This window comes from Amphiprion ocellaris, chromosome 1 (assembly GCF_022539595.1).
Source record: "Amphiprion ocellaris isolate individual 3 ecotype Okinawa chromosome 1, ASM2253959v1, whole genome shotgun sequence".
In the NCBI taxonomy this organism is placed as follows: Eukaryota; Metazoa; Chordata; class Actinopteri; family Pomacentridae; genus Amphiprion; species Amphiprion ocellaris.
The window spans coordinates 27,098,532-27,119,505 of record NC_072766.1 but is presented as its reverse complement, the minus strand read 5'-3'; the positions used below and the strand labels follow the sequence as shown (position 1 = coordinate 27,119,505).

Below are 20,974 nucleotides of genomic sequence, written 5' to 3'. Positions count from 1 at the left end.
TGTGCTTTCTGCACAAAAATTTTGTGGTTAGGACTTCATTTTTAAAGCAGCTTAGATAGAACAATTACACATTTTTTTTTCCATTTCAGGGTATCTCGTCTAGATTGGTACAGTCGGAGACCCAGAATGATTAGAAGAGAGAATATTTTGAGCATTTCTTCTGGCATTATGCATCCCACTGAACTGTCCACAGGTGAGATATAAAACTACAGTAAATGGTGCAGATTGTTTTTCTGCTTTAAGTCATACATCCACTTTTCCAGATTGTGTCCAGACCTGATCTGGGATTTAGATGCAACTCATCTGGCACCGATTTCTTGCTCCAGCATTGGGCTGTACTCTATGTCTATTCCATTTTATGTTTAACTCACCAATTTGTAATTTTTTGTGTTCAGATCTATTTCCTTAGAAATTTTGTCATGTATATAAAACTTTACCGTTTTTCTACAACATGATATAACTGGATATGATGGAGAATGCGTCATTATATTGCTCACATGAAGAATATTTGCATAAAACAAATATCTCCAACAGACCAAACACAAGCACTACTGTACTTAATTTCAATTTCCCAATCAGCAGACTACTCAGCCAGCACAGCTCACTGATGTTTGTGTTCCATCCTGTTCACTTCAGAGGAAATAACTAACCTTTGTCAAGGGAATATTAATGTAAGTTGTGTTTTCCTATATTTTGCTGTACATGCAATATACTGTAGAAATATTTGTCAAATTCTAAAGATAGTTGAGTCATTTTGGTGAATTTGATCTCACTTGAAAGTTGAGCATTAAAACGTTCTAAATATTGATTTGGGAGAATCTTGTAAATTGACTTAATATTGTAGATATGATGAAACCTAAAGAGCTAGAGCAAGTATGTGAGATTTTTTACTTGTTCAACTTTGAACGCTGACCTTTAAATTTCAGTGAACTGGATTTCTGTTTTATTGGAACAAGGAGAAATCACCTGAAAATTGCATCTTTTGTCAACAAACAAGACAAGAAACTCAGGTATTGTTGTTTTTACATTTTTAAAAGTAACAATAAATACACAACCATTCAAAAGTTTGGGGTCACTCAGACAATTTCATGTTTTCCATGAAAACTCACACTTTTATTCATGTGCTAACATAATTGCACAAGGGTTTTCTAATCATCAATTAGCCTTTCAACACCATTAGCTAACACAATGTAGCATTAGAACACAGGAGTGATGGTTGCTGGAAATGTTCCTCTGTACCCCTATGGAGATATTCCATTAAAAATCAGCGGTTTCCAGCTAGAATAGTCATTTACCACATTAACAATGTCTAGACTTTATTTCTGATTAATTTAATGTTATCGTCATTGAAAAAAATGCTTTTCTTTCAAAAATAAGGACATTTGTAAGTGACCCCAAACTTTTGAGCAGCAGTGTAAATAATATAAATAGATGGAAAGTTAATATTGGCGAGCAACTGATTCTGCATCACTCACAGTCAGAGTCACATCACGTATGTTGATTTGTTCGGTTTCATTTCCTTTACCTGTCTTTAGAAAAGCATTTCCTCTTGGATGTAAACTGACATACATTTGAGATACACTGCATGAACTGCTTTATTCCTCCTTTTGATTTATTCCATATATTCAGAGGAAGAACAATGGTTCCCATACTGCTTTTACTGCTGCTGCATGAGTCGCTGGCTGATCAAGGTATGAATGTCGGTGTCATTGGTTCAGATTTTGTTCACCACAGAAGAAAGAAAGTAATGCACATATACAAAATCTGCAGAAAGACATTTTTTTTAATTCAACCTAGATGTGTTGATTTTTCAGAATCTTTAAGTAACTGTGTCTGAAAAAACAAAATGTAAAGATCAGTAATCGTACCTGTTATCATCACAATTACAGGAAAATGACTCACAAATGTGGTTATCCAGCACAGCAGAACATAAGAGCTGGTTATATGGACTTAAAAGAAAACAACTGACAACATTTAATTAAACTGTGGTGTATATTCCATACGTAACAAGAAAACTACTCAGAACGCAGTACTCTGACAAGGCTGTTCATTCTCCCATATGGCATTATCAGAAATGCAGCATATCTTTGTAGAAATGCAGCATTTTTTAAACAAGTTTTTGATGATCAGAAATCATAGCAACATAGAATGTGTCCATTTAATATAGATGTACCCACAAACACAATGACCTTGCGCTGAGCACAGATGTGTGTTATGCATGTGTACATTATGTATGGATACTGAATCGTGTGACCTAAATACGTAGCGGACGGCAGGAATTGATGACTCAGAAACACTCCCACAATTTAATCAATTGTTCCTTGTGTCATTTCCGACAGATAAGTCTTGATATTTCTACAGCGGTGGATTGGTAGTAGGATCGCAATCATGTGATCGTCAGCAGGCAGCTGACGATCACATGATTGCGATCCCAAGTGTTCATTTGTTGTCATAGTTACAGTGACGCCATGCTGCTGTCTCACAATGATATGGAAATCTGTGGATCCAGACTATAAGCCACATCACTGCCAAAATCTAATCAGTCTGAAAATTTCATCCAAATCCGTTGTTCCATTTTTGAGTAATGTTGTGCACAGACAAAAGTACTGTTACGGCGGGTTCAGAGGTTCAGGAGCAGGAAATGAGAACATAGAAAAGTGTGCAGTTTAGAAAGCTTTTATTTACAACACAAAAAATACAAGAACTATAAAACTCTACCAGAACTAGAAAGACCGGAAACGGAAGTACAACTGAAGCCGCCTAGAGCGGACAGATCAAGAAACCCTCTAGAGGGTAGGAAGACGAATGACAGGACTGAAAACAGAAACTACGGTTAACCCACGTATGGTAATACCGAGGCAGGAAAACAAAGTAACTAAATAAACTGGACTAAACATGGAACCGAAGCTGACAGAAATCCTGAAAAAAACCCCAAGACTAAACTATTCCCCTCTAAAGAGTAAGATGGACTTCACTAGGAATATTATAGTCTGGTGTTGCTAGGGCTTGAGAACGATACTGACTTCAGATAAAGAGAGTGTCCAATATGTGACCAGGCTTACTCTAGTCTTTCAGATGGATAGGTTGTCCCCAGATGTCACTGACGCTGCGAAGGTGTGCTTGGTCTCCATGGGGAAGACAGAGGAGCCGGCGTCTCACATGGGGTGTCCTTCTAGGTGGCGAGGCAGGTGGACTCGGTGGCAAAGCTGGCAGCAGGTGAATCTCCTCAGTGGGGAACGGAATCCTTGACAGAACAGAGAACCAGCAGCCGACGAAAAAAAAACAGGCAATCCAGGAGGCATAAGCTGGCAGGAGTCAGTTCTAGACAGAGAAAACGGAATTACTAAAAGCTCAGGCAAACTGGCACAGACTCATCAGCTCACAGAACTAACTGGAGGTATGATGACGGTCCGGCATCAAATGACGCGTCCTCTGGTATTTTGGAGGAGCCGTGATGAATAATTGGCTGGCTCCCACCTGCACCCGATCTGCTGATTAGTGATGAGCTACACCTGCCGCCAGCCTCTGTGCCACGTACACCTAGAGGAGGGAGGAAAACAGGGCCAGAGGAGGAGAGAGTACTGCCACAGCCTCAGGCTGTGACACGTACGCCGATCGTCACATAACTCCGCCGCGTTCCTTGGTGGAGTAAATATTGAGAACAATGATGGTCACAGTTTTCAATCGTGTTATGCCAGTCAAAAAATTATATGTAAATGCCTCTTTTACCTTTGGAATTGCTTTACAATCTTACTTTGAATTTATTTTTCAATAGAGTACAACCACAAAACCAGTAAAAAAGGGTTGAAACATGTTTTCACATTGTGATGGAAAACATGTATTTTACAGTAAGTTCTGTCTGTCTTCTGTGTCTATGTTCAGTGTGTTTCAACTTTTCAGATTTTACAATGACTGCTACTGTTACTGGAACCAGTGTGCGCATCCCTGAATACAAGAACACTGTAACTTGCAGAAGAGATGGTAGTCCCTGTGTTTTAGTCTGCAGACCTTACTCTACGCAGTGCTTCGAGAAATCATCTCATTGCTTAAATGCTCGTGTGACCGGTTCTCCCCCTGTGGTTAACTATACCATACACGAATGTAAGTACACTGTCTCCCAAGTAAACCACTTTACCTGTACAATCAAGTCTCTGAAACTGCGCAACCCTGGAAATTACACTGTAAATGTTCATTTGATTCCTGCCTATCTGCTCAGGTACCAACTGCACCGAATACTCCTGTAATGAAGATGCCATCTCAAAGCTGATTTGGTCTCTGAGAGATGCCAGCTCTCACCTGCAAGACATGATACAACTCTTCTACATAGGCAAAGCATGTCACCAGCTCTTCAGCAGCAATGTTGACATCAGGAAGGAGTTTTTAATGTAAGTTTCAGTCCTGTGGTAGGTACTCCTCTATGTATGTAAAAGCAGGCAAATTTATTTATGTTGTTTTTGTCATGTGGTTCAAAGGATGGCAGTGTCAGTCTGTTTTTTTGGTTCATACTGAAATACAGTCATGGACGAAAGTATTGGCACCCTTGGAATTTTTCCAGAAAATATACCATTTCTCCCAGAAATTGTTGCAATTACAAATGTTTTTGGTATACACGTGTTGATTTCCATGATGTACGTTGGAAAAACACAAAAAAGCAGAAGAAAAAAGCCAAAATTGACATAATTTTACACAGAACTCAAAAAATGGACCAGACAAAATTGCTGGCACCCTCAACTCAATATTTGGTTGCACACACTTTGGAAGAAATAGCTGAAACCAATTGCTTCCTATAATCATCAACAAGCTTCTTACACCTCTCAAATGGAATGTTGGACCACGTTTCTTTTGCAAACTGCTCCAGGTCTCTCAGATTTGAAGGGTACCTTCTTGCAACAGCAATTCTGAGATCTCTCAATAGGTGTTCAGTGGGATTTAGAGCCGGACTTATTGCTGGCCACTTCAGAACTCTCCAGCGTTTTGTCTCCAACCATTTCTTGGTGATATCTGTTTCGGGTCATTGTCCTGCTGGAACACCCATGACCTCTGACACAGACCCAGCTTTCTGACACTAGGCCCTACACTGCGGCCAAAAAAACCGCCAAGGCACCCAGTTCCAGAGGGAGCAAAACAGTCTCAAAACATCTTTGAACCTCCACCATGTTTGACTGTAGGTACTGTGTTCTTTTCTTTGTAGGCCTCATTCCGTTTTCTGTAAACAGCAGAATGATGTGATTTTCCCAAAAGCTCTACCTTAGTCTCATCTGTCCACAAAACATTCTCCCAGAAGGACTGAGGCTTACTCAGGTCCATTTTTGCAAACCTCAGTCTGGCTTTTGTAACCCACTAAGGTGACTAAAGGATAAGGACCAGACCTAGATTTGTAGCAAGAGTTACAAGAAAGGAAAATCAGCACAATGAATAAATGGAGCCACAAGATGGTTGGACTTGAACTGTACAGGGTTTTATATAAAAACAATAATAAATGAATGTAGTTGTGTGCATAAATTGCTCAGTTAACAGTGTTCAGTTTTAACACGTAACATAAACACCATTCAATCCTAAATAATGAGTTGAAAAAATAAAAGTTCCAACTGAGTTGTATCTTCTTTCGGTGTTCCTTCAAATGTTCATGTAATTGTCCCTTTAAGTTCCAGGTTTGATCCGTCCAGCTAGCTTTAGTCAAAAGGAATAATGTCAAGTGAAGTGCAGGTTCAAAGTGCTCTCAGGCTCAGTAAGTCTGTCAAAAGTCAAATAGTCAGATGTGGACGATCCTACCACACAGCATTTCAACGATGAAAATAGAGAGAGTAATCCATCCTCAGTGACACGAAATCTCGATCCTCTCCTTGGATTAAGAGGGTATCTCACTCACTGGGGCTCGCCATCTCCTTCGTCAAGGAGAATCCAATTCCAAAACCTAAGGTTTCCAAGGATTTAAGAAAACTAGCCTGTATAGAAACAAGGCTATTACTACATAAAATCATGAACTCAGTTCTCTATGGCCATAAAGAAATGATATCAAAATCTCTAACATCCTATTTCAACACAATAGTGATGAAATGAATTATTTATCCATGCGCTGACACTCTAGCTCGCTTCACCAAACTCTTCCATGAAGGAGGCGGGACTTATTCTCCTCTAGCCAATCACATGTCTGCATTCCTTAAAGTAACCCAGAGGAGCCAAATGCAACAGACATTCTCACTCTCATAAACAGATAATACAGAATTACAGTAACATAACAGGATCAAATTATCTACTGGGTTACACTTTTTTTATGTCTGTTTGTCAGCAGTGAGGTTCTCCTTGGTCTTCTGCCATAGCGACTCTTCTCATTCAGATGATGACATATGGTCCGAGCTGACCCTTTTGCACCCTGAGTCTGCAGGACAGCTTGGATTTGTGTGGAAGTTGACTGAGGATGTTTACTAGCCTTTTGAACTATCCTGCATTGCATCCTTGTGTCAATTTTTCTCTTCCATCCCCACTCAGTGAGATTAGCCACAGTTCCATGGGTTATAAACTTCTTGATTATATTATGCACAGTGGACAAAGGAACTTTAAGATCTCTGGAGATGGTCTTGTAACCTTGAGATTGTTCATATTTTTTCCATAGTTTTGCTTCTTAAGTCGTCAGACACTTCTCGGCTCTTCTTTCTCTTCTCCATGCTTGGTATGACACACATAGACATACAACACAAAGGTAGAGTCAATTTTTAAACATTCTAACTGGCTTCAAGTGTGATTTCTATATTGCCAGCACCTGTTACTTGCCACAGGTGAATTTAAACGGGCTTGAAATAAAATCTGAATGAAATGATAAATAAAATGATTTGCCAACAGTTTTAAACGGGTGCCAATTATTTTGTCCTGCCCATTTTTTGAGTTTTGTGTAAAATTATGTCAAGTTCGGCTTTTTTCTTCTGCTTTTTTGTGTTTTTCCAATGTACATCAAGGACATAAACACGTGTATACCAAAAACATTTGTAATTGCAACAATTTCTGGGACAAATGGTGTATTTTCTGGAAAAATTCCAGGGATGCCAATACTTTTGTCCATGACTCTATATGAACAGACATTCCCAGAAGATGAGTCCTAATGACTTCTTCTCCTGGCACCACTGTGAGGTCAACATTTGTAGCCCAGTACTTTGATTCATGACCATCTGCCTCTGCTGTATTTAAGCAAATATTAACAAATGAACTAGATTTCAAATGTGGCATACATTAGAGAATAGATTTACATTTTGTAAGCAACTGTCAGATGTCAATCACAGCACTGAAATATTTTTCTATTGTAATTATTACCCGTGTTCACACTAACTATTAATAATTCCACATGTGCTTTCACTATAAGGGTTAGGTTAGAATCTCTCCGAACTCAGAAGTTCAGTTTCACTACATCTAAAACCTTAGGCATTCTGACCTGGCACACTGGCATGTATGACATTATTGTACTGTGTTGAAATTATTTGCACAAAGTACTTTATACTTCACATTGATCAGCAACAACATTAAAACCACTGACAGATAAAGTGACTAACGCTGATTATATCATTAACTTTGTTAATGATATGCAGTCTTTGATATGCAGTCCAGTTCCTAAGTATCTGGACAGTGACACAGTTTTCATAGTTCTACCTCTGTACACCACCACAATGTGTCTGAAATGAAGTAATTTAGGATGAAGTGTAGCAGAAATCTAGGAAAAGCCACAAAAACCTCCTGCAGCTCCTCCCTTTCTCCTAAGCCCCTTTCTGAGCATATGAAGATGGCTCATCACTGACACTAACAAACAGGATTCACGGTTAACTCTTCTGAGGCAAGGTTTTCTGTTTACCTTGACCGCCACACCATTTCAAATTGTTGCTACCGACTTTGTTTCTCTTTATACCATCATATCTGATCTTATCGAAGAGGCCTGTGATTGGCTACAGCCTCCCACCATAGGCTACATTTTCTATTTCCTCAAAGAGGAAGTGCAGAGGTCTCCTTACAGGCCACTTGTATTACAAAATGTTATGAGATTATTATGGAATATTTGCTTGGCAATGACCAAAAAGAAAAACTGCCTTATTCAGCTTTGAGAAGTGTAAACTTACATTAACCATCCAGAAACTATGTGTTGAACTTGCACTGAATGGCTGTTCATTGGCTCTCATATGCAGTCTGAAGATGTTGAAGCATTGATGCAAGTGAAAACATGCCAGTTTAAATAAATGATTAATGAATTAAAAATGAATCAATAAATAAATAACCTGGATGCAGAAACTTTAGAGGTGATCATATCAACAATTTGGTTCATTCTTAAAAAGAAAGCATGTACTGGAAAGCTCAGCATCACCAAAAGTCCTGGGATATCTTGGAAGACCATTTAAGTGGATGACTGCATATTTACTTCCTTGGTGAAGAAAAACACCCACACAGCATCTATCAAGTCAAGACCTCTTGAGCAGATATTGTAGGCATATCATTTTAAACGTCTACAATCAAGAGATGCCTTCAGGAGACACACACACAGGCAGAAAGACTACAAACAAGCAGAAATGGAAGCAACTGACTCCAGCGTTACTGAAAATAATTCAGTTTATAATTTGTCTGTTTCCAAAATTCTTTTGAGCATATGAAGAAGAATTTTCAAGAATTGTGAATTTTCAAAAATGGTTGTAGTTTCCAGGCAGTGAATGCAACATTTAACCCAAATCAAAAGTCAACAATGTAGCAGACTGGTTACTTCATTTAATAGCTTTTAAACGACACTCAACTGGAATTGTCTTTGGCTATCGTCATGGAATAGACTGGCAACACACTTGCACTTTTGGAAGCCTAAATCTGCCTTCAGGGCACGGGGCCAAGACAAACCCTGGCCTACATCAGCAAAACACAACCAAATCACAGTCAGGACTGTTTGTGCATGTGGAATAAGTAGACCACAGAATAGAGACACACCTACACTATATTGCCAAAAGTATTCGCTCACCCATCCAAATAATCAGAATCAGGTGTTCCAATCACTTCCATGGCCACAGGTGTATAAAATCAAGCACCTAGGCATGCAGACTGCTTTTACAAACATTTGTGAAAGAATGGGTCGCTCTCAGGAGCTCAGTGAATTCCAGCGTGGAACTGTGATAGGATGCCACCTGTGCAACAAATCCAGTCGTGACATTTCCTCACTCCTAAATATTCCACAGTCAACTGTCAGCTGTATTATAAGAAAGTGGAAGTGTGTGGGAACGACAGCAACTCAGCCACCAAGTGGTAGGCCACGTAAACTGATGGAGTGGGGTCAGCAGATGCTGAGGTGCATAGTGCCAAGAGGTGGCCAACTTTCTGCAGAGTCAATGGCTACAGACCTTCAAACTTCATGTGGCCTTCAGATTAGCTCAAGAACAGTGCTTCAGCAGAGAGCTTCATGGAATGGGTTTCCATGGCCCAGCAGCTGCATCCAAGCCATACATCACCAAGTGCAATGCAAAGCGTGGGATGCAGTGGTGTAAAGCAGCTGCCACTGGACTCTAGAGCAGTGGAGACGCCTTCTCTGGAGTGACAAATTGCGCTTCTCCATCTGGCAATCTGATGGACGAGTCTGAGTTTGGCGGTTGCCAGGAGAACGATACTTGTTGGACTGCATTGTGCCAAGTGTAAAGTTTGGTGGAGGGGGAATTATTGTGTGGGGTTGTTTTTCAGGAGCTGGGCTTGGCCTCTTAGTTCCAGTGAAAGGAACTCTGAATGCTTCAGCATACCAAGACATTTTGGACAATTCCATGCTCCCAACTTTGTGGGAACAGTTTGGAGCTGGCCCCTTCCTCTTCCAACATGACTGTGCACCAGTGCACAAAGCAAGGTCCATAAAGACATGGATGACAGAGTCTGGTATGGATGAACTTAACTGGCCTGCGCAGAGTCCTGACCTCAACCCGATAGAACACCTTTGGGATGAATTAGAGAGGAGACTGAGAGCCAGGCCTTCTGGTCCAACATCAGTGTGTGACCTCACATATGCGCTTCTACAAGAATGGTCAAAAATTCCCATAAACACACTCCTAAACCTTGTGGACAGCCTTCCCAGAAGAGTTGAAGCTGTTATAGCTGCAAAGGGTGGATCGGCGTCATATTGAACCCTATGGATTAGGAATGGAATGTCACTTGTGTTCATATGCGAGTCAAGGCAGGTGAGCGAATACTTTTGGCAATATAGTGTACCTTCAGTCAGCATACTGACCCCTGTCAATCAAAAGGCCCACCTTACCAGTTCCAGGACTTAAGGATCCACAGCTAAAGTTCACAGGACACCTTCAGTCCATTCCTCGACAACTCAGAGCTGTTTTAGTGGCACAAGGGGGACCTACAGACTATCAGGCAAGTGGTTTTAATGTTGTAGCTGGTTTAGGTTATATATTGTAGATAGTATACGATATCCAACCAAAGTGGTTGTCTTCATACATACTGTATTTGAATGTCCAGCACAGATTTTGTATGCTACAATTCTTATGTCATTTGATAAATCTGTGAGCATAGATGGTTCCTTCGTGTTGCATAATGGCCATTTCATTTCTATAGGGTGGAAAAAGCAAAAAATCATAAAATTATGGAAATAACCAAGGTTGACGCTGGAAGTTACCAAAGCTACGATTTGAAGTATTTGTCCCTGAATGTGTTTAACATCAGCGAGGCTGCCCTCAACTCTGCAGGAGTCAACTCCAGTATCCAGCTAGAAGCTCCGCAGGTACATACACTGTGATTGATATGTTACTGAGGGATTTAAAGGGAGCGATGCTGACTGAGACGGCATGGCAGTCATTTAATGTCTTTGTTATATCTGGTTAGCATTACTTTAAGCTCAGTTAAAACTAACCTTGTTGATCAAGGTTTGATTAACATTGATGTTTTTCTTGTCTGTTCGTTTTGAGTATAAGCCATGAAGTGTCCTGACAAACTTGTTTTCTTTAATCCACTGTCAGCTGTTGCCTCAGAATCAGACATTTCTTCCTAAGGTGTGGCTGCCTGTATCTGCCCTGCTCAACATCCCAAAGAATGAGAGGATTATTGGTTTGGTCACCTACTTACAGCACAGCTTTTTCCAAGTACATTTTATAAATCTTATTTATATTATCCTATTTACTCTTCCACCATCCATCATCCACAGTTCTAACACCTTTGTGTTACAATCATTTACATTTAAGATGCAATCACAAATGTTATAAGATTATTCTTGACATAGAACATTTTTATTTACTTTCTCCTTTACCAAAAAAAATACTTTCATATATATTCTCTGTATGCACAGTGAAGTGTAATGATCTGTATTTAACCCCATTAGTTTCACCAGGAGAAGATCTCATCAATGGTTCTCAGGATAGAGCTACTGCATCAACGACACCTTCAGAGTCTGACTCCGCCCATCAAAATGATTTACAGAGTCACTACACAAACAAAAGTGGATGTAAGTGTGCTTATTTTATTATCACAAAGAAAGTTCAGTGTGTCACCAATTTTGGGCCATTTAGATAAATGTCATTGATGTGACACTGTATGGGACTCATGGAGCAATTTCTACAGTTTTAACATGTATTGTATGTAAAACATATCTTCATTTGGGGTTTTCCTGTTTGTCTGTCTGCTAAAAGGATATATTGGACATTTTATTCCTTTCTTTTTCTTTGTAGCATTCATTTACATTCATCATAAAAATGTCACACAAATGCAACACTGAAGTCTTTAATATCACTACATTTCATCACAGCGTTGTGCCACTACTAGGGGTGCAGATTTGATGGTGGCAATATGTGGCACTGTTAACTTCAATGTAGCTCTGTATGTTTTTTTTAAATCTTTACAGAATGTCTCACAGCTACTGTGTCACTACTTCGATGAAGGTATGTAGGTGTATGTCAGCTTACAGCAAGAAAAAGAGCAAAGCACCGACACTGTTTTCTAGTTGCTGTTTATTAACTCATACATTAGCTCAATGTACATATTTGAAAGTAAGAAAGCAAATGAGAAAGCAAAATGGTGCTTAGGTTGCAATAAACATTCACATGAATGTCAGGATCCAAGCTTTCCCTGGCGGAACATTGAATCCGTGTATGGTTCGCTCATTCGTTTTTCCGTTTCAAAATAAATTCTAAAAAACACAATAAACCGCATTGTTTTTGTTTTTTCTGTTTTTAAAACCTAAATGTAGAAATGTATTATTTAACTACTGAAAAAAAAAAAACACAGTGTTGGATTTTTGCTCTAGCTTTTTAAACCCATAATACAAAATACGGCGGTTGTTTTATTTTGTAGCAACACCGGAAGTCGCCAAGGGAGAGCAGTTTAGAGCTGGTCTGGACCGTGAACAAATCTAGAATGGCTGTACTCGAGCCCTTTTCCAATTTCATTCTTTTTAAGAGTGACAAAACCCACGCAGAAATCAGCGACACTTGGCGTCGCCGTGGAGCTCCACATTGCTCCATATTATAGAGTTTATAATTATATCATATTATATTATAGAGTCTATAATCGGTGTCAGGAGGTTCTGCATGGAGAACAAGACGCAATCATGTGTCCGATGCTGATTTGGAGGGAGCTGTAATTTGTTCTGTTAACCGCATATGTTATTTTCAGTGCCATATTTTAGATTATTAGATTATACTTTATTTGTCATTGCACACTTTCATATACAACGAAATTTCATTTGAGCTGCCCTGCCAATGACAGCTCAGGCTGCTGCACAGTGCTGCGCACACCTTTCTTGAGGAAAAAAGAAAAAGACATGTTGGGATCTGGGTAGGGATAGCTGAGGGTAAATGAAAAAAAAGGCTTGTTGTACCAAATGAAACCTCCAATGTTGGGAAATTCAGTTTGAGAAGGAACCTAAAAAAACCAAACAAACCCGCAACAGGCAAAGCATGACGTTAGACAAGGATAGTTGGGATAAGGATGTGGGGTGGTGGAGGGGGGAGCACCACACAGTTAGTCAGTTCCTGTGCAGCAATTTCTGCACATGGATTCCTGACCCCTGTGCATAGCGAGGAAAGCTTGTGGAGGCGGGGGGGAGGGGGTATGGGAATGTGTGTGCGAATGTTTAGCTCAGTCCTCAGTTCATGAGTCCGATGTGTGTGTATGCGTGTAGCCCATCTACTTCCGTCTCAGACCCCTGGTGTCTCAGTTCGCGAGGGTGAGAGCGCGATAACACAGCAAGGTTGATATGGAGACGTCCTCGGTTGGCCTGGTCCAAAAATATTTTATTAACTATAGAATGTTATGTTTCACTTTTGTGTGTGTTTGTGTGTTTTACAGACAGGTCCGACATGTGGAGGAAAGTTTATGATGGGATACTGGTCATCTACTGGTGCTGCTGTTCCAGTTTAACTGAAGATCAGTTTAACTGGTGATAGTTTCCGTCTCCAGATGTTTCATCGTAGATTCCACCTGACCACACCTGGCTGTGTGTGAAATAAAGATACTAGATAAAGAAGACCTCCCCGAAAAACATCAGCATCACTACTTAATAAAGTCTATATCCATGTAAATATCACCTACAGACAGTAAAAAGAAATGTGCTGGCGAAATAAAAAACATGTATTTTTATGAACGGTGAGAGAAAACGATGGAATCCAGAGATAACATTGGAGACCACAGTCTGACTCATCATGCTACCTATCAGTCCAACAAACATCTTCACAAGGATGTAAAAAGGATTACAAAAATAGCCTATAACACAAACTACCTGCCTAGTACAATCACTCAGGATGTACAGTACTGGAAGTATTCTAGTCTTCCTCTGCGACGTCTTTAAACGTATCGTTTTGCCATTTCTAAACCAGCCAGAGTTTTTGGAAAGACAACTCACACAAATATATTGTTTTGACCAGATCGCATCCCTTTACTTCCATTTTTAAAAATATTGTCAGTGGTTAACGTGCTCTGAAATGACGGTTAGGACGGAGGACTGAACGTGTTTTTATTGTTTTCTGAATGACTAGTTTTGACAACGTGTTCTCAGTTTGTTCCGATGTATTTTAGCAAATCAAGCTAATGTTCTGCTGCGTGTTGTTCTGATGGGAGGCTGCTGAAGCTCTGAGTGTTTCTGTGAACAAACCCGAGTTAAACCTGAAGTTCTGCTGTGGATCTGTTCTACTGAACTCAGACTAACAGACAGCAGTGGACGTGCTTCTATGTTGTTTTCTTGGTTAGACAATAATTAGTTTTCTGGCTTGTTATTAACCAGGCAGCCAGTGTTAAGTTGTGACTATCCCCAGTTAACCTGGGCGTGTTTCCTGGACAATCAGCAGGTGTTCAACACCTGACCGGATGACAAAGATCTATGTGGATGAAGCGGGATGTTTGTTGAACTGACGATGAGTAAAACTGTGATCTTACTTTTATTTCTGGATTCAATCATATCCAATTTGTTCATAAAAATACGTGTTTTTTAAAAAAAAAATTCATCCAGCACATTTCTTTTTACCATCTGTAGGTGATATTTACATGGATATAGACTTTATTAAGTAGTGATGCCGACGCTTTTCGGCAGGTCTTCTTTATCTAGTGTCTTTATTTTACACACAGCCAGGTCTGAACAGCTGGAGACAGAAACTATCATCAGTTAACCTGATCGTCAGTTAAACTGGAACAGGTTGGAATTGCCAGAGTTCTTTACATTCTGATACTTAAAAATACTTACTTGGACTATTAAAGCAATTTTGTTCACACTGAGACCATGAGCTCTCAGTGTGATGTGTCTACTCCCTCTAAATAAGACAAACATGTCTTCCCTGTCTTCAAAGTACGTGGTGCAGAGTTTGGGACAGAGAAGTGAAGTCAAGTCGCCACGAGTTCTGACTTTGATTTCCAGTTCTGCCGGTAGCTTCCACATGGGAAAAGGCTTTTTTTTTTTGTTTAAACCTAAAAAAAATTGGTAAAAATGCAGCTTTTTTCTTTCTTTTTTTCTTTCACTACTTTTCGTTTTTCAATTTTAATTTTTAAATGAAAAAACAAACAAACAAAAAAAAAAACAATTATTTGTTTTTTCTCATTTTATTCTGAAACGGAAAAACAAATTAGCGAACCATACACGGATTACATTGCACTGATATTCAGTGTTAATAACTGAATCTGTCTGGTTTTACTGTTGTAACAGAACTGTGTAATTTGGTGTGTGTAAATTTTACAAGTAAAGGGTTTTCAGACTGCTTGTAAATGAAGACATGAAATAGATGGAGCATCCACAAGAGAACATTTTAATTTGCTGTCTGGGGATAAGGGAGGTCTCAATGAAAACAGATGAGGTGTTTTTCTTATCATATGTCAGTGTTGCACTAGATGTGAAAAACAATCATCTATATATACACATATTTCTGTATATATCTGCCTATAAGTAGAAAGATTTTTATGTTTAAAGATCATTTTGTCTGTCAGATAGCTAGCAGAACTATACATAACTAGTTAAGTTACTGTTTGGTGCTCATAGTTTCTGAATGGCGCTGGAATAGAGATGGATGTGAGACTGACAACAGCAACTACAATGATCAAGAAAACAGTGAGATCATTTGCAACTGTGACCATACAACGCCCTTTGCTGTCTTACTGGTAAGGAGACACACTTGTAACAAATTTGTTACTGATAATACACTACTATTCAAAAGTTTGGGGTCATTTAGAAACATTCTTATTTTTGAAGGAAAAACATTTTTTTTCAGTGACGATAACATTAAATGAATCAGAAATACAGTCTAGACATTGTTAATGTGGTAAATGACTATTCTAGCTGGAAATGGCTGATTTTTTAATGGAATATCTACATAGAGGTACAGAGGAACATTTCCAGCAACCATCATTCCTGTGTTCTAATGGTACATTGTGTTAGCTAATGGCAATTATGTTAGCACATGAATAAAAGTGTGAGTTGTCATGGAAAACATGAAATTGTCTGGGTGACCCTAAACTTTTGAATGGTCGTGTATATTAAGTTGCAATTAAAAATAAGCAATTTGTCAAGCCTGAATTTATAATGAAACTTTCACAGAGGAAATACAACACAGATGATATCATCTTTGCATAATCTTTTGGGACTAAGAAAAGTCCCATTGCTAAAGTCTCTCACATATTTCTGGATGTTGGTCAACGTAAACCTGTAAATTGCAGTTTACCAGTATCCAATATTTGTTTTCTTGCAGATCAGACAATCAATTTCAAGTGTCCACTGGCAAATACTGTCATACATCAGTTACATAGGCTGTGGCCTTTCAGCCTTCTTCACTGCTTTGTCACTTGTGATCTATGTGTTCAATCGGTAGGTATACATATGCATCCTGTGCTCCAGTTCCCCCTTTTTGTGTCCTAAAATTTTACTGTTGTCAACCTGAAAAGCACATGCTTTAGCTGCATTTTGCTGGAAGATGCGTGAAGAGCTCTGTGTCTACCTGATGTTAAATCTGGCTCAGTTATGTCAAGGAAAAGGGCTGGTCAAAAAAGAAACCTTATTTTTAATTCTCCTTCCCTTTGGGGAGGAATAGTGATGATCAAAATTCTCCTTTAACTTCAGGGTTGACTTATTTAGTCATTAATGTTATTGTTATAAAGAAATGTTTAAAGGTGCCCTGGGTTATCTATTTTAAAAGTTATTTTCACATTCACTTTGTTACTGAAACACGTCTACATTCTTGAAATTTAACAAATAAGGTGAATACATTTACGTCTTTATAAAACTTTTGCATGTTTTTTATGGTTTAAATTCTCCACTATTTGATCTTCACTTTCTGGGTTGCATCCTTTCATTTGCCTTTGTTGGCAGGGATTGCTGTTTCTTGTGTGGTGTTACTGCCACCTGGAGATCAGAGGAATCATGTAAAACTACTGGCAGAAATCTATATTATGTATTAGTTCATAATGCTACAGTTGCATTTTTAGAACTAGAGACTAGAATCATAACTTGCCTGCGGAGTTGTCATATGTCTGTGTGTTCTTGTTTTTCTCTTCCTCAGAAACTACAAAGAGAACAATTCCATTTCTATTCATGTGTCTCTGAGCGGAGCCTTGTTTCTGCTCAATACAACCTTCCTGCTCACTGAGTGGGGGGCCACGTTGGATCTAGACTGGGTGTGTGTGTTTGTTGCAGCGTTCATGCATTACTCCTTGCTCTGCTGTTTCACTTGGATGGCCATAGAGGCGCTTCACCTCTATCTAGTGCTGATAAAGGTGTTTAACACCTACTACAAACACTACCTGCTCAAACTGTCTCTTGCTGGATGGGGTGAGTTCTGCACGAGCATCTAATGTATTTTCTACATACTGATGTGGAGCAGTTTCACTTAGGACAGAGATCACACAGTAATAAATTGCTGTCAAAGTTCAGCCAAATTCTGACAGAAGTGTCATGTTTTTTTCTCCTCCAAATATGGTTAAAAACTGTAAAATCTGATTTAGCCCAGAACAAAAGTGACTGTTATCAGCAGACTACTGAAAAATTTGATGGTGTGAATTGAGCAAACACTGTTCACTTGTATTTTTCTTAGATGTATCTTAATGTAATATCATACTGCATATATTTGATATATGAAGTCCGTCAGGTCCAGCATGTTCTTTCTTCTACATTAACACACTGATTCACTTCATACTAAACTTGAATATGCCATTGTGTGTTTTTCAGGGATTCCTGGTATAATCGTGGGCGTGTCTTTGGGACTGAAGAACTTCAAACAGTTTTATGGACCTACACAAATGACAATGGCTGACACTAACCAAACTAACCCTATGTAAGTAAATTCTAACTTCTTGTGGCTCGACTACAAGCACAGTCCATCTTAATATGAATTTATTAACTCTTAATATGAATGCAAAGCCATTTTATGGTCATAATTGAATCTATCACAAAAAAAATATATGCAGTTTACATTCTTATACAATCATACAGCAGTTTGTCTTATTATTGGCTATTTTTATGCACCTTTAGTACAAAACTTTTCTTCTGCTACATTGATTTTGTGAATAAAAGTGCATTTCTATCTAAAGAATCATGATCTAAATCAGATCAGGGTTTAACTCTGAAACTGTCTCTTCAGGGGCTAACATTCTCTGAAGGTTCAGGAAGCAGTAAAACTTGTTTTTCACAAGCATTTAAACACCTTCATATATACCAGTCAGGCGTAACATTATGACCACTAGCCTAATATTGTGTTGGTCCCCTTTTGACTGCCAAAACAGCCCTGGCCCGTTGAGGCATGGACTTCACTAGTACCCTGAAGGTGTGCTGTGGTATCTGGCACCACGATGTTAGCAGTAAATCCTTTAAGTTCTGGAAGTTGCAAGGTTGGGCCTCCATGGATCGGATTTGTTTGTCCAAAACATCCCACAGATGCTTGATTGGATTGAGATATGGGGACTTTGGAGGCCAAGCCAACACTTCAAACTGGTTGTTGTCCTCCTCAAAGCATTCCTGAACCATTTTTGCATGGCACATTGTCCTGCAGCATTTTCGCCTTACAGCTCACAGATCACCGGTTTGCGTCTCAGCTTTCCCGGGATCTTTCTGCATGGAGTTTGCATGTTCTCCCGGTGCATGCGTGGGTTTTCTCTGGCTTCTCCGGTTTCCTCCCACAGTCCAAAAACATGCTCAGGTTAACTGGTAACTCTAAAATTGTCCATAGGTGTGAATGCGAATGTCATTGAAATACCCCACGACTCTTGTGAGGATTAAGCAGTGTCTAGGTAATGGATGAATGGATAGATGGACATTATCCTGCTGTAACAGGCCACAGCCATCACGGAATACTTTTTACATGAAAGGGTGGACATAGTCTGCAACAGTGCTTAGGTAGGTGGTTCGTGTCAAAGTAACATCCACATGGATGCCAGGACCTAAGTTTTCCCAGCAGAACATTGTCCAAAGCATCACAGTACCTCTGCCAGCTTGCCTTCTTCCCATAGTCCATCCTGGTGCCATGTGTTCCTCAGGTAAGTGACACACACACACCAGGCCACCCACGTGATGTAAAAGAAAACATGTTTCATCAGACTAGGCCACCTTCTTCCATTGCTCTGTGGTCCAGTTCTGATGCTCACGTTGTTGCTTTCGGCGATGCACAGGGGTCAGCATGAACACCCTGACTGGTGTGCTAACCCTAACAAACTGTGATGTACTGTGTATTCTGACACCTTCTATCAGAACCAGTGTTAATTTCTTCCTCAATTTGAGCAACGGTAGCTTGTCTGTTGGATTGGACCACATGGGCCGGCTTTCGCTCCCCACGTGCATCAGTGAGCGTTGGCCACCCATGACCCTGTCGCCAGTTCACCACTGTTCCTTCCTTGGACTATTATTGATAGATATCAACCACTGCAGACCAGGAACACCCCACAAGAGCTGCAGTTCTGGAGATTCTCTGACCTATTCGTCTAGCAATCACAATTAGGCACTGGTCAAAGTCGCTCAATTCCTTAAGCTTGCCCATTTTTCCTGCTTCTTACACATCAATTTTCAGGACAAAATGTTCACTTGCTGCCTAATACATCCAACCCACTAACAAGTGCCATAATGAAGGGATAATCAATGTTATTCACTTCACCTGTCAGTGGTCATAATATTATGCCTGATCACTGTATATTGCTTTTCTTGGAGTTTGTGCTCAACACTAATCAGAATAGACAAGATTAAAAGTATTTACAGCAGATGGACTGACAATAAAATGAAGCCAAAGCTTCATAGCGCAGCCTTCTTGGGTATTTAAAGGCCCTTTACATTCTGCTCAGAAAGGCCAGACTCTGCCACAAACAATTAAAACTACTGTATAGAGAAGTAATTACAAAATGTAACTGCCTATTGTTGAAAAAAACATTTAAAATAAAGTGTTTACTCACTGTCTCACAGCTGCTGGATCACAGATGACTCCTTCTTCTACTCCTTGAACCTGGTGTATTTCACCCTTACATTCATCTTCAACTCTGGCATTTTGATGGCGGTGGCTTCTAGCATCTGCAAGATGAAACAAGTGTACAAGAGTAACTCGAGGCTCAGACCAGATGCTAAGGGAAAGTCATGGAGTGACTCACAAAGGTTCAGTTTGTCCTGCAGGAACGGCCTCACTTTGTTGGGTCTTACATGCTTGATGGGCACCACCTGGGGTCTGGCCTTTTTGGGCTCTGGATACGTCAACTACCCCATCCTGTACCTTTTTTGCATCCTCAACTCGGCACAAGGTCTGTGTGGTTTTAGTCTTTTAATTCAGTGTGGTTGCTTTTTTGGTATGAGTAGTTTCTGTCTCTGAGAGGTATTAACCAGTCTTTCTACTTATATCGCCACCTGCTTGTCTCTATCATAAGGTTTCTTTATCTTCGTCTGGATCTGTTTGTCAGCCAAGAAGCAGAGGAAGAGGGAAATGGAGGATAAAATGTCTTCAACTCCTGTGGGGACTTCAGGAATCAAATCTGAGTAGATCTTCTGTTCTACAATTAATCTTGGCTGATCTCTCTTGTAACAATACTAGTCTACACAGCCATGAAAACAGCAAAGTTCATGTGTAACCTCTTGTGATATTAGGTTGAAAATATCCTTCACTGTAAATTTTCAATGCAACTTTTATCAATATTCTTCATGTAACTACATTTTCTTCACATATACATACAACTCTTGCTCAGTATATATAAAATGTAGAATGTTGTAGTGTGCATGTTTTTTTTCTTTTTGAATAAAGTTTTAACAAATCAATATGGGAGACTGGTCAAATGCTACCATCAAGAAATTTAAAACGTGAAAACATATTTATATCTTTGACTTAATCAGATTAAACCTCAAAAAGTTGACCTTTTTTAATTCATTGAGCATCATTATAATTTGATGTACTATTTCCATTTTTAAAGTGATATCATGTAATAACAATACAAGTAAAATGGTGACAAATTAATAAAACACAATAAAAATTTGATAATATAACAGTGTATGTGTTTTAACAAAAAACTAATCTAAATAAAACCATGCCACAAGTTTTGTAAA

General features: G+C 39.3%; 1 protein-coding gene across 1 annotated transcript; it reads left to right on the top strand.

Moving 5' to 3' along the window:
- The first annotated feature begins 577 nt into the window (after positions 1-577).
- LOC111567205 (adhesion G-protein coupled receptor G2) lies at positions 578-20,833 on the top strand. Its single transcript, XM_055005384.1, has 15 exons — positions 578-671; positions 927-1,010; positions 1,630-1,691; positions 3,883-4,101; positions 4,217-4,385; positions 10,561-10,726; positions 10,962-11,084; positions 11,321-11,443; positions 11,840-11,876; positions 15,458-15,576; positions 16,164-16,279; positions 16,971-17,239; positions 17,636-17,741; positions 19,853-20,181; positions 20,305-20,833. Exons 3-15 carry the CDS (start codon positions 1,640-1,642, stop codon positions 20,415-20,417), a joined length of 1,941 nt encoding a protein of 646 aa, XP_054861359.1. The 5' UTR covers positions 578-671; positions 927-1,010; positions 1,630-1,639; the 3' UTR covers positions 20,418-20,833.
- Positions 20,834-20,974: the final 141 nt, after the last annotated feature.